Here is a 10,000-nt window from a genome sequence, read left to right on the forward strand (position 1 = left end):
AAACCGTAATTCATTGTTATCCAAGGTGTTGAAAAAACATGTCTATTAAAAAGAAAGAGAGAAAAAAGAAAATATTTATAGAATATGACCATGGAAATACCTTGACATGTACCTAATCAAAAATGGTACTGTAACCTCTGTGTCCTGTGACAACTATCCATGAGCTACTGGTAGTTGTAAATGCTATGAAGACTCAAAAAAGAGTCTTCTTTTTTTAAATGTCAAAAAAAGAAGTACTGTGTATCATACATAGTGTGGATTTCCCTAGTGTTAGATTGCTATTAAGGCAATTATTGACACCAGGAAAAAGGAGGCTGTTCCAGATAGAACTTAATAAGTGAACAGCAAAGAACTTAAGTGTTGTGCACAACACAAGAGTTATAAAGGTCCCTTCCAAGGCTGAGGCAGAAGCAAGAGTGCATTTTCCATTACGGCTTAAGTTCTTGCTATCTGCTGAACTTGAATTATTTTGAATTATGTTGTTGTCAATCTCTTTCATAACTGGGAGCAAATTCTGTCTTCAAGCAGTCTTCTCTGATAGGACTATTTGTATTGTTGTTTGTAGCTGAAGCTATCACCACTCCTGCTCTCCTTTCTTCTGCTCCACCTGCTCAACGAGATGCATTGCCACCAAACAGAGGGCCACTCCCACCTTCATCCACAGGAGAAGGGTCTGAGCTGTTGTCATCGCCAAGAGAACGGAATAAGTCAAAGTTCCCCTACTTCAGTCCTTGGTCCTCACAAAGCTCAGGTAATGTTGATGTTGTAGTTAAAGATTTTTCAAACTAGTTTGTTTCTTCTTTCCTTTGTTTCAGATTATGATAATGTCTATAAGATAAAGGAAAGTAAAAAACAAACTAGTCTGAAAATTTTTTGACCAAGGAAAAATTTTAACTACAACATTAACACGGCATTAATAAGCAGGCACTGAGGTACTAATGATAGAGTTGAATAGTGCTAAAAAGCAATGTCCACCAGAACTTCCTCTTGCATTAGGCAGATGATGAAACTTATTGCGAGTCTCTTGGGTAGCTTATTAATGTAACTGACACCTGTCTGTACCTTGACACAAACCTGTGTTAGCACCTTCTTATACTTTGTAGACTATAGCTGTGCAATTTTTACTAAGGAAGCATTGACCAATGTCAGATGTCACCTTGTGCTGATTTTCAGTTAATAAAAGCAGTAAAAAATTAATAATAGTAATAATAATAATTAATAATAATAATAATAATAATAATAATTTAATAATATAAATAAATAAATAAATATTTATTACCAGTTCTAAATCAAATTTAACCTTTAACACCTACACCTCTAGGTTGATTTGCACTTTCTTTGTGTCTGGTATTCATTGTCATAAAGGGAGACAGAAATTACAAATCAACCTACAAAGGTTAAAATCATTTTGATGTGAAATCAAATTGTAACATAGATACAGTATGCTTTGGAGTACGAAGAGGTAGTCTCTTGTTTGTGTATATATTCTAAAGAATGTTGTGATCTTAAATTGAAATTTATAGCCATTTCTGGAACAGACAGCTTTTCATCTGAAAGGAAGCCAAAGGTACGTTGAATTGTGATGCACACTAACTTATTGTATTAAACATTTAACATTGTAACTTCAAATACTCCGGATTCTATGAAGGTCTTTGATAATACAACAACATAAATGTGAATAGGATCAATTCTAAAAAAAAAAACTTTTTTGTTCTTAGGGACCTCTCCCAGGGATGGAGCTGTTTACTAGCAGTTTATTTAGCAGTGGGTAAGTTGCCATGAGTTTTGTTCTCTGTATCTTTGATTTATTTTGTTCAGAAAACATTGAACTTTTTGAATGGCTTTTATTGTCCCTAAAGGTATAGTTGCTTTTTTTTCTTTTTTAGTTCTTTATCATCTTATCCGTGGTCTACTGGGGAGGATGGAAATGGCCTAAATGACGAAAGATCGCAAAGCATTAGTTGGTCTTCACAGATGCAGGTACAACAAAATTAATAGTTGAGTCATGTTTTTCCTTTGGGATGCTCTGTCACTGTAACAATTTATTTCAGTTTTTCATCTTGTCTGTAAAATCCTCACTTGGCCATCTTTTTCAACAACAACCAGGAAACAAAGTGGCTGGTGTTAGTGGTTATTTTTCTATATATGGATTGTTAAGTATCATCTAAAATTCTAAAATTTGAGAGGAAATGAAGTCTAACCATTGAGGCAACTAAGCTTCCTGCGGGCTACAGGGTCAATGCATTTTCAAATTTTTGCCAAAATAAAAAATTAGTGAATTGAAGCTGAATGTTAGTGCATCCAAACTACTACGAAAACCGCGAAAATCTATGGAATGGGCCTGAATTACTGGGTCACTGCTCTGACCACTTTCTCTTTTAAATAGTTCAAATACTTGCGAGGTGTTGTGTTCGACGCTACTTTTCAGGCCAGGGAACCTTTCGTGCACTTGAAGTAACAGCAAATCCATTTTTTCACTTGCAACCTCTTCGCTGGAAATGAACAATTTTATCCATTTTCCCCCAGGACTCACAATTTTGAAAATGTATCTTTCCATTGTTGTGGTTGTTCCGGTACACCTTGACGGCCAAAGCTTAACTGAAGTGGGCGGGGCCATTCGACAGATTGGTGGTTTTCGTAGTTCATGCAGTACCAGTAGTAATTGAAGGGGTTTGAGGCATAAGGGGCCCATGTTGATTACTTTTGGCCAAATCCAAAAGCTGCTAAAAATTTGAGGTCCTCATGCCAATTATTGGAAGGTCATACAATGGTAGGTTTAACTCCTGCTAGGAGCTTATTGATTTTTTGAGTATCCCAAAGCCATTCTCAGGAAAGATACATCTTGTCAAAGACAGACTTGCCTGTAAGAGTTAAAATGAATGCATCAAGAAGACAGTTTTTGTTCCTTTGCAGCATGAGTACCAAGGAGAGCAACCATTCATGTCACCTGCCAAAGAGAAGTTCACTCCTTCAGTGCAAAAGTCGGGCCTGGACTCTTCACTTAGCACAAGAGCATCTGATCTCTGTGGTGACTCTGGGACATTTAAACCTCTGTCATCAGGTATCTGGGCCCCAGTTGCACCTCAGCCTCATGCAACTTCACTTTCTGTCATCTGTGATGACGGCACACCTGAAAAACAAGCTTGGAACAATTCTGACAGCACAAGTAGCAGCAGAAGCAGCAGTCGACAAGAGTTATCTTCCATCATGGACAGTGATATTCCTGGAAACAGCAGTATGTGGAATTCTTCAGCGTTTGTTGAAGACATGACCCCTACTCCTCAGCACGCAACGGGTGGCATGAACACAGCTCTGTCGGATCAAGGAGTTCCTAGCGGTTCCCAGTGGGTCCCGGGAAGGGGAGCATACAGTGCCCCATCCTCACCTTCTCTACCCCGGACACACAGTTTACCTGAATCTGCACCCCCTTCCATGGGTGGACACCCCTCAGTGGATGATTTTGCAGTCCACTCTTGGGCATCCAAGCAGAGGAGTCCACGTTCATTAAGTAGCAGTGAGCCTTCAACAGGTTGGAATGAGGAACTACCTACTCAACACAGACGGTCAAGTGTTGATCTTTCCCAGGCAGTTGGTGGTGAAAATACCATCCCGGCCCATCCCTGGCAGCAGTATTCCCGCATGCCACAAGGACCTTTCCCGCCAGGATTGGCAATGAGAGAAAATTGGTCTACACACCAATCTGCTTTAGTTAGAGGTAATTCAGAGATCAATCAATTGCTGCAGAGATTGGGATTGGAGAAATACATCCCTGTATTCGAGGTATGTTTATTTTACCGCGTTTATTCATCTTCTGTAGCCGCCACAGCCTAGTAGCTGGTACAGCTGTATGCTCAAGCTTCATGCAGATACCGGTACTTTAGGTTCAGATCTTATTGTAAATAGCCAACTCATTGCCTGCTTTTATTGGTGGTTGTTTTTTTCATTCACATTGAATCTTCCTAGAGAGCAATTGCTTTGACCTCTTCGTTAATGGATTGACGCCTGGGTGTGGGACTTAACAAATTTTACTCTGTCTGACGCCAGACAATGTTACTCGTCAAATGGGGGCGTCCTAGGGTGGGTGTTAGAGGTGTCAATAGATAGCAGACTGGTTGGTTCAATAGGTTGAGCATTGTACTACCAAACTGAAGGTGTTGTGTTCATACTCCAGCCAGACCAACACTCGGGGTCTTTAATGCTGTCTTTGTAATGACATCTGCAAATGGTTTGATTCTTTAGTCTTGTCAGATGTGGACAAGAAACCATAAGCCCAGCCTTACAACCCTCCAATGCTTTTAACCTTGTGGGATAATCCCACACACTACATGTATTTGCTTCTAACTTGTAGAAAGGGCATTCATTGCTTAACATCTCATTTGTTCAGGGAGCATAGGAGAATCACCTTCATAGCTAAAGCCTGCTTTACACTAGCAAAAAAGTCTGGCACAGCACTCGGAAATCTTGGTACCGTACCTATGTTTTTCAGTCACAGCAAGTTAAACTTTTCATGTGTAAACAGAGCAAACAGAAGGCAATTATTAGGTACTCGTGCCAGAAGTTATAGGGGTGCCGTGCACATCTCTGGAGGTGTGCTCAGCTCAGAACTCCAAATATTGGTACCATGCCGCTATTTTGGAGTGCTGTGCCAATTTTGTGCAGGTGTAAAAAGGGTTTAAGTCTTGCTCTTTCTTTGCTGTAACATGAGAGTAAGTAGAGTTAGTGCTGAGAGGTTTTTGCTGGTTTTTGTTCAACAACAGGAGCAAGGCATTGATGGTAGTCAACTCTCTCATATGGTTGAGGAGGATTTGGAAAATCTTGGCATCCCAAAGGTTTGATTCTAGTATTATAATATAACATTCTTTACTATTGCCGTTTTTTATCTTGACTTAAATTTGAAACGGAAAATTTGAATTTTATATTGCGTGTGTTCAGTTGTGAATTACATGTAGACATTTTCATGGTGAATGGTACATTGCTGTGGAAATGTGTGACTAGTTGCAAGAAAATTGTATCTGATTAATTTCCATCCTGTTTACAATAAATTACTGTCAACTGTCCCTTACCAAAGAGTGTCAAGGCAAAATGGAATCTAAAAACTGTCAAGTAGATTATGTATCGTTAAAAAGTTGCCAGTTTCAGTCAAGGTTGTCTGTTCTTCCTTTCCAGGGTCCACGTTTAAAGCTTTTGTTTGCAGTACACGGTAAGTTAAACTTGAGCTAAAAGTCAAGAAGGATGTACATGTATCAGTCTTTCTTGAAAAACAGTACTGTGGAAAAGAATTAAAGCAGCTATGTGTTAAAAAACACTTCAAATTCTTTTTGAGCTCATAGCTAAGCCAGCTGAGAGGTTGTTATTACTTCGCAATGCGCAGATATTCTTTGCTCTTGCATGGTTACAGTCAGTATTGGCTAAACTTTAGGAAAAAAAAATATGGAATGTTTTATCCCAATTTGCATCAAGAAAATAACATAACTCACAAGGGTGAAAAACCGGGAGAAAGTTGTCTTTTCTTCCTCTATTGAACTATTGTGGGCATTTACCATGGAACAATTCACACCATTTGGGGGTGCAGGGATGGCACAGTGGTGAGAGCACTCGCCTCCTACCAATGTGGCCCGGGTTCGATTCCCAGACTCAGTGTCATATGTGGGTTGAGTTTGTTGGTTCTCTACTCTGCACTGAGAGGTTTTCTCCGGGTATTCCGGTTTCCCCTCTCCTCAAAAACCAACATTTGACTTGATTTGCTTTCATTGCTAATTTCAGTTTACAGTGTCCCCAATTAGTGCTCCAGGCGCTAGAACGACTAGACACTTTATTTAAATAAAGTTCCTTTTCTTTCCTTTTTTAGCTACTTTTATATACAGTGTAGCTGACTTTATGGGGACAAAATTTTGTTGGACAAAATTTTGTTGGAGAAACTTTTTGGTAGCAGCGATTCCAAAACCTTTTATCCGCACTTGGAAAAAGATAGTGCATAATAAGCATCTGGCTGCAAAAGAAACATTGAGATAAAGAAATGAGTGGGAAATCAAAATATTGACTTTTTTTGAATGAGGTCATACTATATTGAGTCACATGCTTTTTTTGGTTATGAAGGTACAAGAGGATCCAGTGGTAATGCTTTTCATACTCCAGGAAATGGATTTGTGAAAATGAACCAAACTCATGGCCTCATGCCACCAACCAAGAAGCCCAACAAAATGGAACCACCACCATTTACAAACCACAATCACATTCTGGCTCAACACAGCTCAGAATCACATCTCTCTCCTCTGGGCCACAAGCCAAAGCAGCCTCTGAAAGCAGCACTTCATCCCTCGCTTCTACAGCAACCTCCCAGTAACCTTGGCAACCAGCACCTGCTGTCACTCATGACGGCTCCTGGGAGTGGTGGACGGTCAATGAATCCTGTTCAGCATATTGGACTTGCAAATCAGAACCATTCTGGTAGCCTCCCTCCTAGACCACATTCTGCTTCGGGAAATATAACCAACAGCCAGCCATATGTCTCAGTTGCTTCCCATGGTGATCACGGTATGTCGTACGTTCCACCGCAGCAAGCCGGACAGTACATGAACCATCTGCCGTACTCACAAGGCCCTGCTCCGCCTCAAGTCTTTTATCCCGGCGGCTTTTACTACTTCTATCCTCAGCAGTAGCTTTTCCATTTGTCTTGATGCTTGACTTATTAACTTATTGATTCCAATCGTTAGCTACACTTTGATGCTTGTAATTTATAAAATGTCTACATGTCTGAAGGGTTTTCAGGGTTTACATGTAGGATAAACATTCTGTGAATCAATGCAAAAGGTTTGGTTGATGTTTAAAAGATGATTGCATTAAAGTTCACTCATTGGATCAGCAAGTTGTGTGTTTGTTTAAATTGTCTATAACAACTGCTTTCAGAGTGCTATGAAGGGGTAAATTGGCTAAGTATATAGTTCTTGAAAACAACACAAGTAACTACAATTGTATCATTAACTAGCACTACGAAATAATATTAAACTTTCAAAGTAAATTTTGTTTACAGAGTCCTCTATCAGAGTCCGGCAAGGGAATTCAGTTTTAACAGAGGCCATAAATTACAGCCCATTGACTCCTGAACTGCATTGCATTGATGAGTAAAATCATCTAGCTATCTACAAGTCTCACTCCCAGGGGTTGATGGGTTAAATTGGGTTGGTTGTCCTGAGATACTTCGTGCTGGGAAGAGGAAAAAAGTTATGGCCTATTAGAGTGAGTTTCAATTGAATATCGTAAAACCAAAACCAAACTCATTACTTTGGCCAATCAAAAAGGACGGAGACAATCCAGTAAACCAATCAAAACTCGAAGTAATTACACCTAGCAAACACAAAGCACAGGAAAATGTGCACGCACAAGCCACAGTTGGTTTTGGTTTCACTTCTGATTGGTCGACAAAATGGCGTGAGAACTTTGAACCAATCACTGAGTGAAGTAATGCAAAACCAAAGCAAATTGCTAATTACTTTCGACACTCAATTGAAAACCGCTCTAAATAAAACTTCTCCTCAAGGTCAACCCCTTCACATCAATACCTAAGAATGCTAGCATCTGAGTTAAAAGGGATGCCAGTACACAGTGCAAGCTCTTTTATTTTAGTCTTTCATTTTAATTAGTAATTAGTCAGTTAAAACATGTAATTAATAAGTAAAATAATACTGCTTGTGAAATTTTTTGGGGCTGGTAAAAATGACTCTCGGGCTAGCAGGTGGTAGCCACAGCTTGCCCTTTGGGCAAGCTGTAATGCTGTCTGAGTATGGAAGTGCATTGAAACTTGATGAAATTGGCCATTAGCTTATCTCTTGGCCTCCCTTCGACAGCCACTAGTGGATTTTACTGTGTCTATTTAAATATTAATACCCAGTCCCTGTGCCATTAGGGTTATTAGGGTTAGATGTTTTAAATGCATCATGCTAATGTGAAGTTATGCAATGCAGAGGTCTTCAATTTGTGGCTGAATGCACAAATTATTTCATTTTGAAGAATGCAAAAGTGGTTTATACATGGAGAGAATTTAAAAAAGAGATTTGAGCATTATTTGGGTGAAGAGGTCATAAAGGACAGTAATAATTTTGTACAGTTTGTCTGTTTTAATATTAATTTTTAGAATTTTAGAAATTCAATAAAAATGCCATGTAGCACCTACTTGATTTGGCAATGTATAGAAGAAAATCATCTGGCATTGACCAAAGCAAAATCTAGGATGTTGCTAAAGGGAGATGATGTTTCTTCAAAACTGAGGTACAGGTAATCTGCTGTGAGATTTCTGTCTAGATATGAATAATGTACTACTACATCATGTTTACAAAAGAAGGAACACACATAAATCTGGGCACCACATCTGTCAATATTTTGGGTTTACTTGACAACTTTAAACAAATACTATACCTCTAAGACTTGCTGGTAAATAGCTTAGTTTTAAAGTTAAAATTATTTACACCAACTTAAGTAAAGCTTAAAAGTAGTATTGTATGTTACAATGTACATTATTTCTGCTGTTTTCCTAGTTAAAAAAAACTCCATCATGTACAATATTATCCTATTTTTCAATGCAAACTGCCGGTTTGAGTATATTGATTACAACAAGCAACAAGTTCATGTCTGCATGTGCAATAAAATTATTCATAGTTTTAACTAGTGGGGTATCCCTTAGATACGAAAGCATTCATACTACTTGGAATGACAGCCACAGTTTTCCACAGGAAATAATCAGCTTGTTCATTTTTTTTTTTTTTTTTCAGTAAATTAAGGTCATATGACAATATGTCAGTCAGAGTAAAGTTGGACAAGCTCACTTGGCTTTAAAGTAATGATCAAGTCAAAGAGACAAAGAATTAAATCTATGAGCTGAATATTGTAAACAAAAGAAAAAGCATATAAGGTTTAACTGAGTAGTGCTTCCTTCACAGTGACAGGTTATCAGATCTTCAAAAGAAATGCAGTGTGCTTGAAACAAAAAGGTGATAGTGAACACAAATCTTTGACTGTTATTCCAGAGAAACATAAAAATGAGGGCAACAGGGTATAAAATTATGTTAGAAGGTCTGTAGGGGAAATGGCTACCATGTGCCCATCATTTAATGAGCCAAGAATAAACCAGCACTGAATATTACAAGTGTATTTCATCACAAGATATCTCTGAAAATTTGATAAGCCTGATAATCTTTGAGGACTGTGGTTTAAAGAACTCTAAATAATTTTTAAAAGGGTATCATGCAAGAAAACCCTCTTGCCAGCCAATTAAAATTAATGTTCTTGATGCTTATCACAAGCAAATGCTTAAAACTGGGGAGATGACTAAGGTTAACATGGATTGTATGTTGATCATTATAAGCCAATTTGGTGATAACACTTATACATGTACATGTACATGTATCACTGATTCATTAATTTTAAATTCTAAGATGCATGGCAAAATTAATTTTGTCCTACCAAGTGCTCTGAGCTCACACAATGTTATGATTTCAGTTTAAGTTTACAAGAATTAAACTTTCTGTTGCACAACAAATGCAATGCCTCAAACAAGAAAAGCTTGTATGGTAATGTGTACAACAATGTACATGGTGTCAGCAGAGATCTCCATATCGCAGATAACGGTTGCTAGCAAATGGAGGTACAGCTTTTCTCTATCGCTTTCATGCTTTCTGTGGATATTTTGCAGTGCTGTGCTAGACATTATAGCGTGCTGACGGCACTGTTGTCCTGTGTGGACTGTATGGAGAGGAGCAAGGACAAAACCATAAGAAAAATGTACCTGGGGAAAAAAATTTCATGAGAATATTATCAATAATTTCCCCAATCTCACACAGTTACAAAGAGACTCAACAATGTCACTCTCAGTGAGTAAATTCAAATGGGTGGGAAAATGGTGACAAAGTTTCCTCCTCTACTACAATACTACACACACACTCTCATATCACAGCCTGCTACATTCAAAAGTTTGATCTTGTTGCTTGACTCAAAGGTCTGTAGATCT

The 10,000-nt window shown here is 38.4% G+C and overlaps 2 protein-coding genes across 2 annotated transcripts in view; one reads left to right on the plus strand and one right to left on the minus strand.

Moving 5' to 3' along the window:
- The window catches only part of LOC137983615 (ankyrin repeat domain-containing protein 17-like), a 35,801-nt gene extending 28,943 nt beyond the window's left edge, over positions 1 to 6,858 (plus strand). Inside the window, exons 21-28 of the mRNA XM_068830761.1 lie at positions 566 to 751; positions 1,524 to 1,567; positions 1,719 to 1,768; positions 1,887 to 1,980; positions 2,914 to 3,780; positions 4,758 to 4,829; positions 5,167 to 5,200; positions 6,097 to 6,858. Of these exons, the coding sequence (XP_068686862.1) occupies positions 566 to 751; positions 1,524 to 1,567; positions 1,719 to 1,768; positions 1,887 to 1,980; positions 2,914 to 3,780; positions 4,758 to 4,829; positions 5,167 to 5,200; positions 6,097 to 6,659 (1,910 nt within the window). The 3' untranslated portion in view covers positions 6,660 to 6,858. The remainder of the gene's footprint in view (positions 1 to 565; positions 752 to 1,523; positions 1,568 to 1,718; positions 1,769 to 1,886; positions 1,981 to 2,913; positions 3,781 to 4,757; positions 4,830 to 5,166; positions 5,201 to 6,096) is intronic.
- A 1,494-nt stretch (positions 6,859 to 8,352) lies between these two features.
- LOC137983618 (palmitoyltransferase ZDHHC3-like) overlaps positions 8,353 to 10,000 on the minus strand; it is a 10,039-nt gene continuing 8,391 nt past the window's right edge. The window contains exon 10 of the mRNA XM_068830768.1: positions 8,353 to 9,778. Within this exon, the coding sequence (XP_068686869.1) occupies positions 9,693 to 9,778 (86 nt within the window). The 3' untranslated portion in view covers positions 8,353 to 9,692. The remainder of the gene's footprint in view (positions 9,779 to 10,000) is intronic.

The sequence above is a fragment of the Montipora foliosa genome, chromosome 13 (assembly GCF_036669935.1).
Source record: "Montipora foliosa isolate CH-2021 chromosome 13, ASM3666993v2, whole genome shotgun sequence".
Taxonomy (NCBI): domain Eukaryota; kingdom Metazoa; phylum Cnidaria; class Anthozoa; order Scleractinia; family Acroporidae; genus Montipora; species Montipora foliosa.